Consider the following 22,846-nt stretch of genomic DNA (forward strand, 5'->3'; position numbering starts at 1 on the left):
GGATCAATACCTATAATGATCATCTATTGGTTTACCAGTTTCCAATGAACCCCTTAACCGACAGGTGTGTCCAACCTGCGGTCTAAGGGCCACATAGAGATTATTTGGGGACTGTTTGGCTTATCTGTGGTGTTGGACATTGAGAAAATTATGCACAGGCCTTCTTTCTTTCTTTCTTTTTTTTTTGCTCATCAGCTTTTGTTGGTGATTTTGGATTTAACATGTGGCTCATGACAACTCTCACTTTTTAAATGTGCAGCAGAAAAGGAAAAAGGATGGACACCCCGTTCCAGGCTGGGAAGAGGGTTGGTTGGATACCCAACAGATCAGCAGTTTGCACCAAGGATGAAAGTGGATATAAGAGGTAGGGAAAATAGGGGCAAAATCCCAGCAGGGAGGACCAGCAGGAAATCCTGCTCCAGACTCCAAATGTGGGCATCGTATGCACTGAAATTCTGCAGGGCACCCGTACTGTTACCATCGGTGACCCTTCATAGACCCTTATCTGGCTTTTGGCTCCATCCAACAACTCTTCTCTTGGGCTATGTGCCTTTTCACTCTGGGGGGACCAATCCCCGTTGCCCAGCACACCTCTTCCTTCGTTCTACAGAATCACAGAATCACATCTACAACTACAGCCTGCAAAGTCCCAACCTTCTTCCCTAAGTAAATAAAATCAGAATGTCAGATTCTCATTAGGAAAAACACTCGGACATTAACGGACATTATCTTTGACATCCCGCACCTATAAATAAAGCAATGCTTTAAAAAAAATTTTTTTTTTTTTTTTTGGCCAGGGATGGGTTTGAACCCGCCACCTCCGGCATATGGGACCAGCGCCCTACTCCTTGAGCCACAGGTGCCGCCAAAAATTTTTAAATTAAATTCAATGAAATTTTTATTTAATTATGCCTATAATGCTACCACTCTGGGAAGCTGAGGCAAGAGGATCACTTGAGGCTAGGAGTTCAAGACCAGCCTGAGCAAAATCTACTAAAAATAGAAAACTTAGCTGGGCGCGTGCCTATGTTCCCACCTACTTGGAAGGCTGAGGCAGGAGGATCGCTTGAGTCCAGGAGTTTGAGGTTGCTGTGAGCTGTGATGATGACACTGCACTCTGGCCCAGGCAATAGAGCAACACTATGTCTCAGAACAAATTTTTTTTTAAATGTAACTTATGACTTTATGAAACTGTTTATGTAACCCCCTTTTCTTGAGAAATAGACACCAATAAACAAATAATTACAGGCAATTCTTCATCATCTTTTCCCAGGGCACATGAAAGAGCCAATGTGGACTTCAGAGGTCAATTTCAAAAGTGAGCCACTGGCAGGTATTCAAGACATTACGGGCTGTTTTTTCTCCTTAGAAAAGCATTATCTTCTATCACAGCTTAAGTTACATCTTACTGGCACCATTTTAATAAATAAACTGATTACGCAAATTATGGAGACCTTAAACTTCAGCCAACTGCTTTTGGGGACAGAGATTCTGCGGGTGAAGCCAAGCTCCCAGGTGCAACAGCCTACAGGTGAGTCTGTAGAAAGCACCAACAGCAGAGGAGGCACAGCCACCCTGGGAAAGGACCCCCTCTGCCCAGGGGCCTGCTGCAGACAGTGCTGAGGCCTATAAAACCATCCTGGGGCTGGTACAGGGAGAGGCCGTTTTGGTGGGCCAGTGGCTGTCTCCAAAGCCAAGGGCACTGCACTTAATAAGCAACTTAACTGCTGGGGGAAGAGTCATCCATCACCCTCATCTTTATTTTTCTCTCAGTATATCTTGTTCCTTTGCCTCTGGCAATGTTCCAGAGGAAACCGGCGTACTGGGCAAAGGAAGCCACAGGGATGCCCCAGCCAAAAACCCTTTCCTCTCTAGCCGACCCTCACCAGGGCCATGGGATATGCTTCAGAGACCTCCTGCCCACTTTCCCTTACCCTAACCATCCAGGAAGGCAGTGCAGAGGTCCTGTTCCTGTAGAGGGACTGTCATGTTTGGGCCCTGGGGCTCCTTGCCCATAACGAGGTCCATCCAGGAAGGACAGTGCAAAGGTCCTGAGGGCAAAGGCAAGCACAGCTGAGGTTCCCCTAGAGGGACTGTCACGTTTGGGCCTTGGGGCTCCTTGCCCATAACAGGTCCACTTTCCCCAACAGGGCTGTGGGTGTGGGCAGGGTAGAGAGAGAGCTGGCTGTGCTGCCCTCCCTGCCCCCCACTAGTTCCCCAGTTGCCAGCCTCCAGCCAACAAAAGAGCAAATTAGAAAGACGGGGGGGGGGGGGGGGGGGAGGCTATTGCCTCACCCCTCCGTGTCCCTCCCCTCCAGCCCCACCTCAGGATCAATACCTAATGCTGAGCTCAAGATCTTATCTGAGTTTTTGCAAGGATAAAGCCACAAACTTCCCCTAATGATTAAATCCTTTGAGGAACAGCCCGCTATTTTTCAGACCACCTCTAACAACTTTTAGAGAGCAAATGAAACGACTCGGAGAAAATTGGAAAGCCACCACTGGCTCTCTCCCCCCACCGGCTCAGATCATCATACAGAAGGAGGAAATGAAGGCAGCTTCTCCCAGCAGCTCAGTCCCTTGTCCGGCTGCAGGAACCTGCTACTCAGTATTCCAGAACTTTCCAGGCCTCAGTCTCTCCATCTGGAAATGGAGGAGCAAGGTAGTTCCAGCAAGATGGGTTGGCGCAAAGGACAAAAAGTGAGGAAGTGCTCAGACCTTAAGACTCAGTGATTCCTCTGCTGTAAAGGCTGCCTAGTAGCACTGGACAGAGCAACTAAGAGCCCCAGCTCCAGGTCAGACAGGTTCATGTGCAAGCTGTGCTTTAACCTGTGTGTGACTTACGGGCTGCTCAGTTCACCTATGGCTGTTTGTCATAAAGATTAGATAGTACATGCAAGCACCACGCTGAGTACTTCATACGTAAGAGCCGCCATGGTGGGGTGGGCTGGAATGAATGAAGGATATCTTCCCCACCAGCTGGGAGCACGGCTGGCCCAAATGTAGGTCCCCTCCAGGACTTCCTCAGAGGAGGCCCACAGGTCGGTAGGTGGATGTGGGTGGGGGCTGCAGCCAGTGGCTGGCCAGCACGGAGGCAGAAGGGATGGCACACTCACCCCAGGTGGGGACACTGCCGATCGCCCTATTTCTGAAGGGCGTCACAGGTTGGTTTCTTCCTCTGGCTGCACCTAATCCTAATCTCACGTGCTGATCTCGTCTCAGAGTTGCTGCTCCCCCCCCCCGTTAATTATTCAGATCCTGGGCTCATCAGTCCCTGAACCTGAGACGAAGTTCAGAGAGGTTAGGAGGTGGGCCCCAGGAAGAACACCAAGGTAGCAGCAGAAGCTGAAGAAGGTCCACCACTAAGCAGGAAGGAGAAAAGCCACCAGGCTTCCATGGTTCCACCCACTGTGAGTCAGAGGCTGATCGCAGGCCCTCTCCTGCTGGCAGATGGCAGGCGGCAGACACTCACTCCTGGGGTCTTAACCATGATTCCCAGGCTGAACAGGAGACAAGCGGCCACTCCGATGGACCTGAGGGCCATCCCTGCCCCAAAGGGACCTCCAGGGGGACAGTGGGTGGCCACTGGGGGCAAGGACTGGAAGCTCTGTCCTGACCTAGCCTGGCCCACTGACTCGCAGAAGGCCAGCTCAGGTCCCTGCAGTCACAGCTCTAAGGGCACACAGACAGCTGTCAGAGTTCCTGCGGCTGAGAAGTCTCATGAGAAGTTCCAGCTTGTGCTGTGTCAACCGTCCAGACTAACAGTCTGGGCCTCCTTAAGAAGAGAGCTGGAGACCGTGCCAGCCAGGGAGGTGTCCTCAACTTCTGCTACTGCAGCACTTTCCTCTCGATAAGATCGTGGACAGCAGGAAGCTGAAAGTGAGGTTGGGGCAAGGTGGCTGCAGGAGGGTTTTATTTCTTTATGCTTATCACCTGCTTCCAAATGTACATTCCATCAGGCCGCGACAGGAAGCTGCTCCATATATATGATTTGTGCTTCTGTTGTGATTTCTTCTTTTTTTCAAAATTTTCACTTCTCCAAATGCTCTGCATGCACCAAAGTATTACCCCAGCTTTAGCACCCAGTGTAAAGAGAAACACCTCATCAGCTGTTTTGATGGGTTGGAAGATGCATACAGGCCAAAGCTCCCATCTACACAGAAAGAGCGCCGGGAGCAGGAGGCTCCAGGACTGGCGGGAATGGGCAGGCTGACGGCAGGTCCTGTTGAAACTTCCTGGCACACCAGCCCCACCACCTCCTCTGCCCCCGGCCCACCAGCATTAGGCATCCACTCAGGCAGTTTCACAGGAGGTGCAGTCAGAAGGGCTCCCCTCTCGGTTTAACGTTCTGTGGTCATCTTGAAATTCTTAGTCATCTTTGAATAAGGGGTCCCATCTTTTCCTCTCTACAGAAATTATATAGTTGGTCCTACATCCATGACAGGTGTCAAACTCTGGCAGGTCAAAGGATGCTCACACAAGCCCTGCCCTGGCTGGGGACAGGTGCATGTTGCACCTGGGCTGTGCCCATTTGCCTTCTCACCAATGCCCACCAGGAGTCCTGGAGACCCAGGGATGGCACCCTGAGGCGGTCTGATCACCAGGTCCTAGAATGGACCTTCCTTCCCCTCAGAACAGGCAACAGTGCTCTCCTTCTGGACACACCCACTCCATATCTGCACCAGCACCTTCTTATCTTTCTCCCCTTGGGAAAAAGGGAAGAGGCTTCACCCACAGCAGTGGAGATCTGATCAGAAATGAGAGAGAGATCTTTTCCTGACACACACTCTTGGGCTTTGCCCCTAAGTCCTGAGTTGGAATACCACCTCTATCAGCTAATAGCTGTGTGACCCTAACAAGTCACCGGCCCTCAGGGTCCTCAGATGACAAATCTCTTTCCTTGACGATGATGACCCTGGAAAGCCCCAGCATGGGGCCTGACACAGGGCAGCTCAAAAAAATAACCTTCACACACTGATTTTCAAAATAGTACAAAAATAGTGCCTGGGGGCCACTCAGGAATCTTCCAGGATTATGAATTCTAACAATGAACATGGCGCCACAATCAGATAGGAGTTGCCCACCGTGAAAATAAATAAATGGCAACACCTTTCTTACTACTCATCCACGTATCCGGATACAGCAAGCAAAGAGCACATCTGAAAACAGCAGTCCTAGGTTTGCGACCCCTCAGAACCTGGGTTATATCAGTTACCCTCAAGAGCCTTTGTTAGTTCATCAATAACCCGGAGGTGATGGTAATGATAAAATAATAAATTATCACTAACATTTACCCACAGTTACACTCTCCAAACCATTCTAGAGGAGGAGCTATTATTACCCCCATTTGACAGTTGAATTAAAGAAGTTCCGTGATTTTCCCCAAGTCACAACAACCCTCCAGGGGCTTCTATGAAGGTCAAATTAGAAGCAGTTCTTCTTTGGTGAGGGAGGATGACCATGAATTGCTCATCTCTGGCAACACCATCCACTCACTCCTGCAGTGGGCGGACAGAGCTGATCATTCTATACCTGCATCTTCTTCTCTCCCTGCCTTCCCCTGCTCCCCACCCTCCACCCCTACCCATCCCTTCTCCCTGTAAACACCACTCGATGCCACAGCTGTCCATCTCCAATGCTCCACTTCCCCATTTTGAGGATGCTGCAGAGGGGTGCATGAGGAGCCAAGGACTGGGCATGCTCGGGACACCTCCCTCCTTCTCCCACCCCTGCCCGTGGTGATTCCCACTCCGATCCTTCCTCCCTCTCACTCAGCCTGCTTCTCCAAACAGAAAGACATACAGTCAGCACTGGGTAACTGCTTCTAATCACAGGTGACAGCAGGAATGTAAACAACACAGGAAACATCTGAATGCAATCCAAGTGGCGAGGAAACACTGCTCACTCCCCAGCTCCCTCCCTGGAGAACACACACACCATTTCCTGCCACCCCCTCTGGAAGCTCTGCTCATTAACACCCTGTTAATAGGAACCCCAGAAACCCTAGTTTCCGGAGAACAGAACACTAAGTCATAACCTCCTTGGACTCTACTACCTCCAGGGAGGATTTTCTAGATTCCTCCAATTCTTCTGTTTAAAGCAATAATTTTAATGTGTCCTTTTTTGGGAGGGGGATGGGGGAGCAGGGGCCCCTTTGAGACTCTATTCAAAGCCAGGGAACCTCACCCAAGAGAAGCGCAAACATGCGACATTTTCATGTCATTTCAGAGGGTCACAGTCACCAGGTGGAGACCCATTTTCTGTAACGTGAATCAGACAGGAGGCGCACAGGTTGGACAAAGTACAAGTAGGTGCGGGTGTCTCGGAACATTTTAGAGGGACCACAGGGCATTTCCAAAGCTGTAATTGCTGGACACATCCATAAATCTACAACAACACTTTTTTTGTGTGTGGGGGGGTGCTTTAGATAGACAGCTCCTAAGTCCTTCTAATCCTTCAATGGAAGCTGAGGACTCAAGTGAGTAATCGCTATGAATAATTCCGACTTGGATCACTTTATTGCCGAAGTTCGCAAGGAACTAATAAAACCAGGATGAGAAAGGGAATCCAAATTTGTGCTGGGTATAGCTGCATGATTAAACAAGAATTTCCGAGCCAGAAGGAAATGATTTTTTAACTGTCCAGTATTGGGACTCTGCATTGCTATAAATCCTCCTCAAATAGATCTTCAACCTCCACCTGCTGATTCTGACTCTTCTTCGTATCTTTTGTCAGTAAGACTGGGGTGACAAGAGATGGAAGCTGGGAGGGGGTGGATGGCAACCTTCTCACACTGGGGGAATCTTACCTCTGTGCCTGTTGGTAGTTTTATCAAACATCAGCATCGCATCCTCCACCTGCAAAACAAATGCAGAATAAAGGCTGTTTCAGGAAGTTTAACCAAGTACAGAAAACATCGTTATGTTCTCTGTGTGTGTGGGTTTGGATTGCAAAAGTAATATTTGTCCATTTAAAAATATTTTAAAATAACAAAGAGTAGAAAGGAAAAAAAATCACTTGTCTTTCTACCCAGCGTAACTATGGTTAACATCTGGTATATTTCTCTTTAGTGTACACTTGAAAAGAAAGGATGCCTATTTTAATGGAGTTTAAATCATATAGTATATAACATATTTTCCTTATTTTTTTTCACATGTAGCATTACAATATTGCAAACGATCCCCAGGTAACTACATTATGAATACTATCTTGACTGATACATGGTATTTTATAGACAGAGAAGCCATAGCTTACTTAATTATTCCCCTTCTGATGGATACTCAAAAGTTTCCAATTATAAACAATGGAACATTAACATTTTGCTTGTTATAGGCTACACTGTGTCCTCCAAAATTCATATATTGAAGTCCTAGCCCCCGGTACATCAGAATGAGTTTTTAAGTGGGCGGCGCCTGTGCTCAGTGGGTAGGGCGCCGGCCCCATATACCAAGGGTGGCGGGTTCGAACCCGGCCCCGGCCAAACTGCAACAACAAAAAAAAAGCCAGGCGTTGTGGCGGGCGCCTGTAGTCCCAACTACCCGGGAGGCTGAGGCAAGAGAATCGCCTAAGCCCAGGAGTTGGAGGTTGCTGTGAGCTGTGAGCTGTGAGGCCACGGGCCAGAGTGCCATGTCTACAAAAAAAAAAAAAAAAAGAAGAAGAAGTAATTAAGTTAAAATGAGTCATCAGGATGAGCCGCAACCCAATGGGGTCTTTCTTTATAAGAAGAGATTAGGACACTAATGCACAGGAGGATGACCATGTGCCAATGCAGGAAAAAGACAGCCACCTGCATGCCAGGGAGAAGCCTCAGAAAAAACTAACACTGCCACACCTTGATCTTGAACTTCCAGCCCCCAGAATTGTGAGAAAATAAATTCCTGTTGTTTTAGCCATCCATTCAGTCTGCAGAACTTTGTTATGGCTGTCCTAGCAAACTAATACAATGATGCTAGGACTTTTTCCAAAACATCAAAGAGAAGAAAATACCAAATGCTCCCTCTGTCTCTCTTCCCAATCCTTTCCACACCCTTCCCACGCTTCCTGCAACCCTTTTGATATTTCTAGCAATAAGAAGATTTCAGGATCCACATTTAACTCCCACATAGAGTTCAAAAACCTCACACTTAATGGACCAGATCTGGCTTTTGAATCCATTCCTTTTATGAGTATTCATGATCCAATCCTTTATTCCATAAAACACACGTCTTTAGCACAGGTGTTTGCCCCCACCCATCAGCTACTCACCCGGGGAGAGAGCACCTGTCTGGCCAGTGAGCAGCTCCCTTTATTCATTTTGCACCCAAGGTGAGCAGTAAGAACACAACACAACCCAGGTGGTCATGGGGGGACAAAACCGTCAGCCAGAGGACACTGTCCTTCAGGTAACCTCTGAGTGTGTATTTGGCTGGGAAGGACGAGCATCGTCCATTTGTGCTCAAAGGGTTACAAATGAGCTTGGGGTCCTGAGCTAATCCAGCAGAGGAGACGAAATCATTAGCTTGTCCTTCCCCATTCTTCCTGGACTATAATCTCTGAAGGAGGAGCGGACACTGGGCCCAGCAATAAACGGAGGTCTAAAATAGTGCCTCCACACAAAGCGAATGGATTTTTCTAGGTGCTATCAAATATAATAGAGGGAAGAACTAAGTCAATGTAGCAATGGAAGACAAGGGTAGGCAAGCCATCTGCAAAGCTCAAAAGGACTCACTGGACTTAAAGAATTAAAACTTATTAAATAATAATAATTAAAAAATGATTTAAAAATTATTAAGGCACGGTGGCTCACGCCTATAATCCTAGCACTCTGGGAGGCCGAAGTGGCTGGACTACTTGAGCTCAGGAATTAGAGACCAGCCTGAGCAAAAGTGAGACCCCATCTCTAAAAACAGCTGGGTGTTGTGGCAGGTACCTGTAGTCCCAGCTACTCGGGAGGCTGCGGCAAGAGGATTGCTTGAACCCAAGATTTTGAGGTTGCTGTGAGCTATGAAGAAGCCATGGTACTCTACCCAGGGTGACAGAGTGAGACTCTGTCTTAAAAAAAAAAAAAAATTCCTTTTCTGGAGTCAGGGCCCCCTTTTGGTGTTGCTAAGCAACCAGGGCTGAACAAACAGGCTCCTGGGGCCTTCCCTTCTGGTGCCCATTTCTGGAGTCAGTCACTGGGAGAAAAATGGCCTTGCATGGTGACTGTTCTAGCAGGGAGCCGCCCTCTTTCTCCCTGGCACCCAGCTGATGGGCATAAGTGATGCTGATTCAGAGATCACTAAACAGGGGCTTCCTCACCAGACTCCCCACCCCAGCCCATCCCAGGCACCTGCTAAGGCCATGCACACAACAGCTGATCTGCCTCCTGGGTACCGTCACGGAAAACCACCCTAAGATCAACTGGTGTGTTTCCACACTGAGTAGTAACACTCGAACATGTGGCCTCTCAGACCCAGACCCAGGGGCGCGATGAGAATCCAAATGCCTAGGGTACAGGGGGGCTGGGGGTGAGGCCTGCTGGGTAGCATGCAGGTAAATATGACATCTGTTTTGCACCCGTCTCCAGATTTTCTAAGATGTTTGCCAAATCCTTATTTTGAATTGAAAACGCCTAATAGTCAGGAAAATAGCCCCCCTTAGGTGCTGGCCATGTTTTGGTACTGAGACTTGATTCCCTTAGGAAATAAATGTTTTGAATTTTTTTTAAAATGTATTTTCAAAGCCCCCTTTCAACAGTGTGAAATTGGCTCCCCTTTCTCTTTAAGTTTGAACATTTTTTAATACTGCCCTCCCAACATCCACTCTACCCTGGTGAGCATGGGGGAGGATCTGTGTACAGTTTTAGGGCAACCATTGTAGTCAAGAACAGAGCTCTTTCCTCTGTAGTCCCCTGTACAATAGGACTCGCAAAGACCTCCCGAATAGATAAAGTATCAGGGCGAAAGAAAAATTCTATTAACACTTTACAAAATACAACATCTAAGAAGTAGCTAGAGAGGAAAAAGAAAGGGAAAAAAAATCAATATGGGTTAAGTCCCAGGGCTTGGGGGGAAGAAAACTTTTCAGCGATTGCAAAACACTTATTAATTCAGAGAAGCCGTCAATGCCATGGAAATCTGGCAGAACAGCAAGAGCTGAAACTAGAAGAATCTGAATATACAAAGACTGAATAGAATGAAAAACACGGCCTCACACAGGAGACTGTTTCTCACGGTTCCATGTGAATCAAACAGAAGCGGCTTGTGTGAGTCTCCATCAAGGGGAAATGAGGGGCGCAGTTAAGGTAACTGGTACTCAGCTCCGGAGCCAGGAAACTGATAACTCTCTTGCTGTCTTTCTCTCTCTCTCTAACACACACACACACACACACACACACACGAACAAAACCCAGGGAGATCAGTTGGGTGTGCAGTCATCAAAGCTAACACACAGGCCAAAGCTTCCCTCAAGGTGTTAGGGGGACACAAAGGCTCAGTGGGGACTGAAAACACAAGTTGACTTCGAGTAGAAAGCACCACTAACCCTTGTTGAATACCTCTTCCAGGGTGACCAGCTTCATCCTGAAACACTGGTGTTTACTTCAGGTTGACAATGCGTTCACCTGCCTTACAAATTTCTTTGTACCAGAGGTAGGCAGAGGCCTGGTGGTCTTGGGGAATCCCCTGAGTTAGAGGGAGAGGAAGGTGGGAGGTACCTTTGAACCTCAGCATGATCTGTCTCAAGTCCTGGCACAAGCCTAGTCTGTTTTAGGAAAAGGAGCTTATTCCAACGTTGAGAAGTGCCTTGTAAAAACTTCAGGCAGGCTCTGGCATCCTTTGTGGTGTATCTTTGTGAATGAAAAAGAAAAGTGAAGTAGGGACGGCTGCGGTGGCTGATGAGTACAATCCTAGCACTCTGGGAGGCCCAGGCAGGAGGACTGCTTAAGCTCAGGAGTTCCAGACCCGCCTGAGCAAGAGCAAAACCCTGTCAAAACTCTGCCAAAGACAGAAAAACTAGCCAAGTGTTGTGGCGGGAGCCTGTAGTCCCATTTACTCAGGAGGCTGAGGCAGGAGGATCGCTTGAGCTCAAGAGTTTGAGATTGCTATTGAGCCAGGGGTCCTCAAACTACAGCCCGCGGGCCACATGCGGCGGTGTGATTGTATTTGTTCCTGTTTTGTTTTTTTTACTTCAAAATAAGATATGCGCAGTGTGCATAGGAATTTGTTCATAGTTTGTTTTTTGTTTTTTTTGTAGAGATAGAGTCTCACTTTACTGCCCTCGGTAGAGTGCCGTGCCGTCACATGGCTCACAGCAACCTCCAGCTCTTGGGCTTATGTGATTCTCTTGTCTCAGCCTCCCGAGCAGCTGGAACTACAGGCGCCCGCCACAATGCCCGGCTATTTTTTTGTTGTTGCAGTTTGGCCAGGGCTGGGTTTGAACCCACCACCCTCGGCATATGGGGCCGGTGCCCTACTCACTGGGGCAGCGCCTGTTCATAGTTTTTTTTTAAACTATAGTCTGGCCCTCCAATGGTCTGAGGGACAGTGAACTGGCCCCCTGTTTAAAAAGTGTGAGGACCCCTGAGAGCTGTGATATCACAGCACTCTACCCAGGGTGACAGAGTGAGACTCTGTCTCCCATAACAAAAAAAAAAAAAAAAGAAAGAAAGAAAGAAAAAAAAGAAAAGTCATTTTCAGGTGAGATACGGGAATGGGTGCCCCTGCGTTGGTCCTGACACCAGCAGGGCCTAAGCATGCACTTCTGACTCGGTCAAGGTTCAGATTGCAATGTAACATCCTCACAAGTGTCTGGGAGTCAACCCAGGGGAGCTGCAGCCACTGGTGCTGGAGCAGGGCTCTCAAACATCTATCTACATTAGAATCTTCAGGAGAAACGCTCCTGAAGTGTCTGATGCGGTGGCATTCGCATCTCTAACAAGCTCCCAGCGCTGGGCTTCTGGGCCCTCTTCCCGCTGGTTACTCTAAGGGGCAAGAAAGAAGGGCAGAGGGGAAGGACACTGGACCGTGGCTGCTCTCTCCTCTCTGCTCCGCACAGGGAAGGCAGTTTCTCTTCTAGGAGCAAGTTACCCCCTTCCATGTGGGGCAACAGTTCTCCCTGTCTCTCTGCTCCCCTTCTCTCTGATGTTGTTTCTATTCTAAGATCCTGGAAATGATGGCGGTAGAATCCATGATTGAAAAAATGACAAGGAGATGGATTTCCTATTGGTAACCAAGCTGCCTGCACCCCATGCAAGAAAAACTCAGCTTCTGCTAGGGTGATAGAAACTTTCCTTCTAATGAAGAAACTCCTCCTAATGTCTCCATCAAGCAGCCAAGCCAATCTTGATCAGAAAACCAAGCTAATAGTAATTTTCCTTACTTTTTCTTTTTTGAGACAGAAAAAAGGCTCGAGTGATCCTCCTGCCTCAGCCTCCCTAGTAGTTGGGACTACAGATACCCACCATAACGCCTGGCTAGTTTTTCTAGTTTTTTAGTAGAGATGGGGTCTCTCTCTTGCTCAGTCTGGTCTCAAACTCCTAAGCTCAAGTGATCCACCTGCCTCGGCCTCCCAAAGTGCTAGGATTACAGCCCTGAGCCACTGCGCCCAGCTGATTTTCCTTATTTTCATGCAACATGTATTAGGCATTCACTATTTACTAAAAAAATCAGCCTATGTACAAATAAGAGACAACTTACACAGGTAGACCCCCACACCCTTGAACCTGTGAGTTTCTTCTCACAGTTCTTCTCCCCAACCCTTGAATCTGGACCTTAACTCATGACAGCCAATAAAATGAAGTGGAGGGGATGGAATGCTTGTTTGAGCCTAGCCTTAAAGAGGACATGGTATTTCTGCTTTCTCCCTTTTCACCTTTGCTGTCACCTTAAGAAGGGCATGTCCAGGCTTGCTCCCCCAATCCCCTGCTGCTGAGGCCAACCTAGATTAGCGGACAGCTAGTCACCCCCAAAACATGCAAGCAAGGCTGGCCAGGATCAGCAGAACTACTCCCAATGTGCTCCAGACACATGAGATAAACAGTTATTGTCTGCCACCAAAGTTTTGTGATGTGTTATAAAATATTCTTGTGGTAACTATTCTGTATTATTCATGGTCCCTATTCTTAAGGAAGAAAAAAAAAAGGCGGGGGTGGGGGTGGGGGGGAGATCTTACAATCATCAAAAAGATACAGGACAGTCACAAATAACACCAGCAAGTAAACAAAGGCAAGAAAGGTGCTGAATATGGGCAGAGTATTAAACTATCAGGTTCTGGCTCCTGTGGCTCAACAGAGTAGGGCACCGGCCCCATATGCCGGAGGTGGCGGGTTCAAACCCAGCCCCAGCCAAAAACTGCAAAAGAAAAAAAAAACAAACAAACAAAAAAAACTATCAGGTTCTACCTTCCAAGGGGATCACATTCCTAATGGAACATTCCAAAACCCAGGTATCAGGGTGTGGTGGGACCTCTTCTAAATCTCACCCCAGCAGCAAGGTTGGAGACAGAGATCCCAGAAGCGCCAAGAGAAATTGGCAACTTGTTCCTCACTAAATGAGCACCATGAAAATCAGCAATAATTACCACTCAAGTCAGTGGGTGATGCCTCTCTAATCCTAATTCATTTAATGAATGAGTGAACCCTCTTCTTAATGAGTCAAAAGATTTATTGTGAGCCAGACATTCTTGCTGAGTGATTTTAGAAGTAGCCAGATGGTATTCACCGTATCCAGAGGTTAGACCTGAGCCAGCCCAGCTCATGTGCTAGCTGAGTAGGAAACCTTTAAACTACAATGCAAAGAGGCTCGGAGAAAGGGAGGTCAAAAATTCTATTTGTCCAGTTGGTTGGCCAAAGAGTGGGACCCTAGCGTTAAGTCCCTCAGCCCATAGTTTCTCCAAGGTTTTGTAGGGTTGGCTCCCCGAGCATGCAGTCGACAAAACAAGCTGAATTGAGTTGAGAACACAGAAAACTTGTTCCCAGGACACACCTACAGGGGTGAGAGTTGCTGGTAATAACTCTGCAGGTACCGGGAGGCAGCTGGGCGTGGCAGGGACTCCTGCATGGGGAGAGCCTAGGTTCCAATCCTAGCCCCACCAGGATCTCATTGAGGACAAGTAACTTCCCTCTTTTGCCACAATTTCTCATCAGTGAATGGAGAAACAGCCCCTAAGATCCATTCACAAAAACTGCCTAGAATGCTAAAATGGCCTCTAACAACCCCCAAGACCATCGCATTCATCACTGGCCCTCTGCAAACTCTCTGTGCTGGGAGGCTGTTCCAGAGCTTTGCTGTGACCAACACAGATGCTAAGACAAATCCTACTCCTCTCGGAATACAAACATTTGCACCCACACACCACACATAGCAGGAAACAGAGCAGGAAACGGCACTTCAAATGATCCTTAAATTATCTGGTCAAACACAAGGAGGGCGGGAAAAAGGAAAAGAAGAAGCCGGGCTCTTCAAACTCCCCCAGAACAAATGCCTTGAATTTCTCTTCCTGCTCCTACGCAAACGTTTCAAGTGTTAGCTTAAGTAAACACCTTCAAAGGCAATACCATGACACTATACTGTGTGGGGCTTAACAGGCCTTATTATGATGTTCCATAAACTAGAGGCACTAAAGCCACAAGAGTGGGACTTGGATGACACGGCAGGCCTGCCCAGGATGCAGGTGCCTGGGGCCTGTGCTGGAGACAGCAGCCTCCTGGTTCCAGGATTATGTCACAGCGTGGGAAGGCACAATCTCCATCCCTGCCCCAACCAGCGTGGACAAAACCAAAATCAGCTCCTGCCACATAGCTCAGTGATGGTGTCTAGTTTACTGAAATAGGACTTTTCAGTAGGCTTTGGACTTGCAAAAGGTAGGGCTGTTCTATCTTTCACCATTGCCCAAAAAGGAGGAATAGGGGAGAAGAGGGGGCAGACTGGAAAATCCCATTAGCTCATAGTGAAATCTAGATCAGTGGTTTCCCCCCAGGACTGCTCACTAGAATCACCTGCAGAGCTTTTAAAATGCCTGCTGCCGAGTCGGCACCCTAGTCTGTGGAGTGGAGAGCCTGGCAGAGGGCTCGTTAAAGCTCCTGAGCATGCAGGATAGAGCCAAGGCTGAGAACCAATGTTCTAAATGGCTACACACAGCCCAGGTGAGCCTTAACCACAGCATACGTGCATGTAGACGGGCCCTGAATACACTGCTATTAATGGACCTTCAGATGCTTAAGGACTGCATGTTCACACCTGCCCACATGATGCTTTCTTGGGGGCTCTTTCTTAACCTTGCCATGGTTTTACTGCAAGAGCCAAAGCTCTGTCCTGGAAGAGCACAGGGGGACCAAATCTGAACACAGAACTTTAACAGAACCTAACAAAACCATTGATTTTCCCCCATGACCACCAATATTTTCACAGATATTATTACTGCTTTGGTATTCACCAGAACACCACGAGACAGGGATTATTACAAATCTTCTGAGCCTGTTTCCCCATTGGTCATCGCAGAGTGGGCAGAGGCTAGGCCCAGGCCCCAGACACCCGTCTCAGTCTCAGCCTGCCAGCGCTGCCTTCCTGCCCTGTCTCAGGCTCTTGTCCTCCCCTCGCTGCAGCATCTCTGCGCATTCACCCCCAAAGATGGAAGCAGCAGAGGTGTGTTAGGAGCTGCTGCCACCAGGCATGATTTCCCTTCATTACAAAAATCAAAAAATTCAAAAATTGCATCCACCAGATAGCTTGTTTCATTTCAATTTGCACCCCTGCCTCAGCTGACTAACAAGAAAAAGAATCTGCATAGTTTCTCCTAAACGCTTTAATTTATTGTGGTAAAGTATATGCATAACATAAAATGTATCATTTTAACCATTTTGGGGGAGGGGGTATATGGTTCAGTCGCATTAAGTACATCTCCTAAACTTTTTGTAGCAGGTTCCCAAGTCTGACCGTGGCCAGAATATTCTATCCCCATTAGCAGGACCCTTCTTCATCAGCCCTATTTTTTCCTACTTTTACTTTTTTTATTCTTGCAACATCATTCCATTTGCCCTTTTCACTTAAACACACACACACAATGTGTATCAGATAGCTGTGATGAATTTAACAAAGAGACATCTGCCCCCAGGAATTGAAGGATACGGGGGGTCTCCAGACAACTCTATTCTGGAGATTTAGACATTTTATCTACCTCAAGGCAAAGTCTCGTGCTCATAGATTCTGAGTCCACAAATACATACCAGACTCCAGGTTACAAAACATCTATCCCCCAGAAATGATGATGATCGTGGTAACTGCCATTCACCAGCGCTTAGTAGGCAACCAGCAAAGCTCATTTAATTACTGCAATAGGTCCGAGGTAGACCAAGCACGCCCATTTCATACATCCATTCCCAGGTGAGGAAACTGTGGCTCACTGCAAGTAGGAGACTTGCCCCTGCAGTAAACGGCGGAGCCAGGACTGAAAACCAGACTCGTCCCTGTGTCTCCTAACAGCCTCTCTTACTTGTGCCCTGTTTCTTAATCCCTGAGAGGTTAGCAGCCTGCCACTGTCTGCTGCACAAACCAACAAACACTGCCTTCAGATCCCACCAGAAGGTTAAGAGGAGGTGGATGTGCACTGCCCTGGTAGGCTCAGGAGAGGAGGGGATGGCTAAAGAAATAAAGGAAACGAGAGCGTGCCAGGGTTTCTTCCTTTAAGGTGGGTAAATCCTCAAAGCTACAGCTCCCTGGGATCCTCCACGGTCTTCCAGAAGCTGGTGGCAGAGCTGGAACTGCCAGAGGGGCCCCTGTGCTCAGTCCAGGGCTGGGTTCACACGAGTCCACGCTGTGCGGTGGGAGCTAAGAAGGCTGAGTGCATATGGCTTCCTCGAGTTGTCAGAGGCGTTTCTGGTGGCCACCGAGGGCCCATCACTTGGAAAAACGCTCATCTCAATAGATACTGGCCCAATTCACTGCCAGACCCCAGCAATCCCGGCTGAGCCTTGTGGGGGGGCCCAAGCACACTGCAGGCAGTCAAGCCAGGAGCCACACCTCATGCTGTGTGTTTTCCCATTGCAAATGGGTCACACCAAGGGAAAGCCATTAACAGAACTAGCATGCTTTCAGTAGTCCCGGGGACCCTACCTCAAAACTAAACCACAGTCCACACACAGGAGTGTGACTGGGGTTGGGGCTCTGTGCCAGCCATGCAGGCAAAGCCCTGGGCCGGGGTACCACCCTGCAGGGTAGGGCAGGAGGCTCTCTCTGGGGACATCTGAGATGGTGTAGAAAGGAGGAGGTGAATGAAGGGGAGAGGGACACGGAGAGAGGCCAGGCACGAGCTGTTTGAGGAGTGGCAGTTGGACCCGGCAGCCTTGACAGCTGTCACATGGAAATGGCATCTGGCCTAACAGCCTCTCGTGTGAGGCTCCTTCGAGTGGTGGCTGCTGTGCTCTGGCACTCCAGGCCCATGTTCAGTACTGGTTAGGAGCGCGTGCATGTGTGCGTGTGAGTGTGCTCCGGGGGAGGGGAGTGGCAGGCAGGCTGCACAATGCGCCCTCCACCCACCTCTCGCCTCTCCCCATGAGGCCTCACCTACCGTGAAAAAGGCCCAACCCTGCCAGCTGCGGAGAAGAGAGGCAAATGGCTGGGGAACACCGATGTGCCGTAACACTCTCTCGCGTTCCCATTATACAAATACTAAACTGCTAATTGCCAAAATGGATCTCCATGATTCTGACCGAACAGGGAAAGGTTTTATAATTACCAACCGTGAAAATGCACAGCCGTAAATAACCACCTCATCTGTCCTGATACGGGCTGATATTGATGGGCATGAAATAAACATCAGGACAAATGGAAAAAATCATCCTCATCTCCTGTGGCCAATGCAATCTGGGACGGTGACAAGCATAGCTGCAGCCACATGCTCAGAGAGGGGAGAGTGGAGAGGACAGAGGAGCTCTCTAGGCTCGGGAAGTCCAAGTTCCAGGCTCGATTCCAATCCTTCTGTGTGGATGACAGGGAGGGTAAGCAGCATGGCTTGGTGAGGGGATGCAGGGCTTGTGTGCGGTTTGGGAAAAGCCAGGGCCCCTGGGGCAGGACATTTCTGAGTATGTAGGAGCCTCGGGACAGGGCTTCAGACACCCTTCACCCCTCCCTCTTTAACAGACTGGCTGGTGAGGACAAAGAATGAGGCAGAGGAGAGCTCAGCCATGGTGACACATTTATTCATTAAACCAATATTTATTAAGGCTCATTTGTCTGCCCAACACAAAGAGTTGGCTGCAGAGCACAGATGAAAAGAATTGGGGTTTAGAATGACCTTTGGGCTTTTGACACTCTGATGGACAGTGCCTCCCTATCCCACACTGCCGCTTTTGGCCACTCAGAAGAGAGGTGGACTCTGCCTTATCAGATGCAGAGCTCCAGCACTTTCCTGGACCACATGAGGAGAGGGGTGAGGTGATGCGCAAGAGGTCACGGGTAGTTGCGGGTTTCCCAAGCCCCAGGCCCTTCTCTCTCTGCCAGTCCTTTGAATGCACCAGCCTGTGATTCTGATGAACTCAGCCAGGCCTTGGAGTGAGTGTCAGTAACTGGGGGAGAGAGGAACTTCCATTTGTCTAAGAATCACAGACTCGGCAGTTAGAAGTGACCCAGGGGTCACCTACCCATTTCACGCCCAGTGCAGGCATCCCTTGTCCAAGGCTCCTTTGAACCCTTTCTGGAGCTTCAAAGACTGGAAGCAACTCTGTCCCACCCGCTCTGATGAGCTGCTCGGGCCTGATTTGAGCAGCAGTAGCAGCACTTAGATGCCTGAAATAGCAGCCTCCTCTGATCCATGGCAATTTGGGCACAGGGCAGAATTCTGTGAACCGTGTAGCATCAGGCGCCAAGCAGCACCCACCCCCAAAAGTTTCTTCAGGGGGCTTTAATAGCATGCAAAGACATTCCCACTTCTTTCCCTTGGGACTTCCTGACAACCAATCTCTTCAACCCGCTTAACCCTGAAGTCACTCCAGAGCCCTGGGATAAAGATCCACTGGGTTGCTCATTTGTCTAGTCCCGACCCAAAGATCTTGTCAAAATTTGGCAAAATGAAGGAAGGTCTGAGCTATAGGCTATTTTTAAAGGAATTCTAATTTGTAACTTGTGGATTCCCAAACCATCTTCAAATAATGGCTAATGAAATGCTGCTGAGAACAAAGTTCAGGTGCAGCCATGGGCTGAGGAGTCAGTCAGTCACCTGGCAGTTACTTCTTGTTCAGAGATGATCAAGAGATGAGGCAGAAAGCACCAAAAAGGTCTGAGTCCAGCCTACTCGTTTTCCAGAGGAGCAAACTGGCTCTAAGCAGGGGTAGCGCACGAAGCACCTGGCACAGCGTCGCAAGCCCTGGGTTCAAATTCCACGCCACCATTTCCACCCATGTGTAATCCTGGGCATAGCCTTCCAAGGCAGCTCAGTTTCCTTGTGTGAAAAAGGAATGATGATCTCTGTTCACTTTCACCCCAGCCTTGAAAAGTAGAAATTATTGACATAATATATAGGAAAGCACTGGGCCAGCGGCAAATGACTCCTCTCTGCCGTCTCCAGCATGCACCCCAGCCCCGGCTCACACAGATGCTCTACAAATATCTCTGAGATAAGGGCTGGATAATGGGATAACAGACTTTCTATCGATCACCACAAATTCCAATTTAGTGAAATCAGTGTGGATGAGTCAGGTTTAACCTCATAAGCCCACCTGACTTTATGTACTGTGCTGGAGTAAGTCGTATGCAAATAAACCACGTTTTAGAAACACAGGGGGAATGGAAAAACAAACTGTGGCACATCCCAAAATACCCCTTGCAACAAAGAGAAACAAACTACTGGTACACAAGTTGGATGGATCTCCAGGGAATTATGCCAAGTGAAAAAAAGTCAGCCTGCTGGGCTTATTAACATACTACGCGGGTCCATTTCTGCAACAGTCTCAAAATGACAAAAGTATGGACATAGAGAACAGATCGGTGATTGTCGGGGGTTAGGGGTGGGGGAAGAGTGTGACTATTAAAGGGAGGCACCAGGAGTTTCTTTGTGGTGATGAAACGGTTCTCTATCCAGACTGTGGTGACGGTCCTTGAATCTACACGTGGGATAGCATTTCAAAGAGCTGACACACACATGTGCTCACATAGTGATGCACTGACACAGGTTTCCTGGTCTTACACTGTACCATGATCATGGGAGACACTGTCATCGTGGGAAACTGGGTAAAGGGTTCACAAGAGCTCTCTGTACTATTTTTACAACTTCTTGTGAGTCCTGAACTATTTAAAAATAAAATGTATAATAATAATAGTAAGAAACCACAAGGGGGCTCATTATTTCAAGAAACCTCACGGCACATCAGTTTCAAATACTAACAATTATGTCCTAATTTCACGTGATTTGGATAAAGTGGGCATAAACAAGGTGCGCATACTGTAGAAAGATGTATCTCCTACTGTTTCTCCTATTTGGCACTGTCATACACGACTTTGAAATCTTACTTTGTCACACGAATATCTGTTGTTGGTCGTCCTTATTCCTCTATTTCTTCCCCTTTCCTACTCTCCAGAAACTTCATATGCGCGGCTTTCCATCTCCTACCTTGACCTACAAGTAATGAATACAAAAACTAGTGCCCAGGAAGGGCTTGCTGCTTGAGTTTCAGAAAGATTTGCGGGACAAAGAAAAAGAAATTCAGATAGAAAAGAGCATTAAATCTAATGGTTTCTGATTGTTCTATTTTCAGCCACCAAGTCTGTCCTTCTTTTAATCTTGAAACCCAGATCTTATGTTTTGAGATATTTTATATATTAAACAAATCGCACTTACTGGTATTTCTGAGATACAGAAAAGTATTCATCAATACTTGTCATCATTGTAACTGGGGCTTTTGGCAGCAGGAAGGGACCATGTGCAGGGTAAGTTGGGACACTTTGTCTAAAGCAAGCACACTTGTCATTTTAGCCGGCCCTCATGTAGTTTGGGGCCCTGGTGCCTGATAGATTATTTTGAAGTCATGAAGTCAACTTGAGGGCCTCATGTCTTCTCTGTCAACCCCTGGGTTGGACCTCTGGCCTACTCCTTGTATCAAAATCATGACTCCGATCTTTGCAAATGAGTATTGACAGAATCACCAACCCTCCTACATAATCCTCAAGTCGCACAACACCATAAAGGGGAAAAAAAGAAAGGAAAGGGGAAAACCCTTATCTACCCTTAAAAAAAAAAAAAAAAAAAGCATCAATTCAAGCTGCTTCAAGACCCAACAAGCATGTTTTTCTTTCATTTGTTTTTACATCAACATTCTGAAGGATAAAGATCTTTCTCATTTCAAGAGCTGTCAATTTGCTTTAGTGCCATGTTTTTCATCTGTTTGAGGTAAAAAAAAGGAATTACAAAGCAGGAAAATGAAATAATGTACTGCAGTATAACATATTTTGGCAATTCAAATTGGGACCAGCGAAAAAGGAAATTAAACAAAGATGACAGGCCACACAGCACCCTGCCACTGGACAACCCCGCCTTCCCTCCCCTTGGTGACTTTATAACTTGATGGAGTCTTCAGTTCTTTGCTAAAAACTGTACTATCTGCTGCACCCTAATTCTCCAAATCATTTATATATGTTGCACAACTAATACAGTACTTTTGCTTTCTGAAGCAGAAAAACCTGTTAGCTGTTGCTAACGTGTAAAGTGCTGTTATTTTAAAGACCCCCATGAACCAGCACAGGGGACAGCAGCCCACACCTGCAGATTTACTATCCTTCCCTCTAGAAATGAACAAAGGCAAATGCTTGTTGCAAGTCAGACTATGTGAGAAATCCTTACCCCATCCAAGCCTAAGGGTTCCCTTATAAGAAAAACAAATAAAAGGATTCCTTCATCTCCTCCTCTCGCGGCCCTCCTCTCCATTAAGGATGCCCCATGAAGATCTTTGGCTAATTCATTTGCATTTCTTTTTGTTTTTAATTAAATTGCTCCTCAACTGCTCAGATCTATAATTTTTTCTTCTTTCACTCCAGGGATTTTCTAAGAGAAGGACAGGAACTTGCAGGTGCTGTGTGGCACTCTGCCCTTGGCCATCACAGGAGCTAGCCAGAGGGTGTGAGAAGGTATCAGGGTCCTTCTAGCCACTGGAGTAAAGCAGCCTCTCCACTACCACCACCACCACCACTATCAATTTAAAATTGAATGGCAAATGTGATCATTCTTTTACAGAATCCCATCTACCTATGGACACCATCAGAGACCATATTTATAAAAGGCATCGTGGTTCTTCTGTCAGTGATGCATGTGTCCCCGAGAAATGTCTGCTCAGGCACCTGGGCCGGAAGTTCTGCAGCCAGACGCTCTGGACTTAGATTCTAGCTCTACTCCTTACTAGCTGTGTGGCCTTAGGCAAGTTACCAAGCCTTTCTGTGCCTCTGTTACTTCACCTCAAATTGCTACCATCATCTCATAGTGCTATCATGAGCATTAAAAGAAGTTAATCCATGTGCAATATTTTGGCACATGGGAAAAGCTAAGTAGCCGTCACCCACCATTATTACAACTTTAGTGAGCTGGTCAGAAGAAAGATCTAGTATCGTTCATGCCTTACCCTACTTCTACTGTTAGGATGTCGACACTAAGTGAAATTAAAATTAGTGGAGAGGCTAGCTTTACCCAAGCAAGGAGGACCAAGGATGAGATAAACTGGTCATGTTCTCAACTTCTGCCCACAGGTTGGGTGGCCACCACCTGCCACGGGGCATCGGAAGCATGCAAAACCAGCCAATGGGGAGAGACAGACAGGTTCATGCAAGCATGAGATGGATTTGTGCTACTTGCAACCAAGTCTTAACTAATAATCTTCTTCTGCTAAGTTCTGTGGAGAGGAAATTAATTC

The 22,846-nt window shown here is 47.7% G+C and overlaps 1 protein-coding gene across 12 annotated transcripts in view; it reads right to left on the minus strand.

Annotated features, from left to right (window-relative positions):
• The window catches only part of MSI2 (musashi RNA binding protein 2), a 406,134-nt gene that overhangs the window by 139,768 nt on the left and 243,520 nt on the right, over positions 1-22,846 (minus strand). For all 12 annotated transcript variants that reach the window (XM_053567675.1, XM_053567685.1, XM_053567684.1 and 9 more), the window contains exon 7: positions 6,809-6,857. In XM_053567675.1, the coding sequence (XP_053423650.1) occupies positions 6,809-6,857 (49 nt within the window). The remainder of the gene's footprint in view (positions 1-6,808; positions 6,858-22,846) is intronic.

The sequence above is a fragment of the Nycticebus coucang genome, chromosome 18 (assembly GCF_027406575.1).
Source record: "Nycticebus coucang isolate mNycCou1 chromosome 18, mNycCou1.pri, whole genome shotgun sequence".
Classification (NCBI taxonomy): Eukaryota; Metazoa; Chordata; class Mammalia; order Primates; family Lorisidae; genus Nycticebus; species Nycticebus coucang.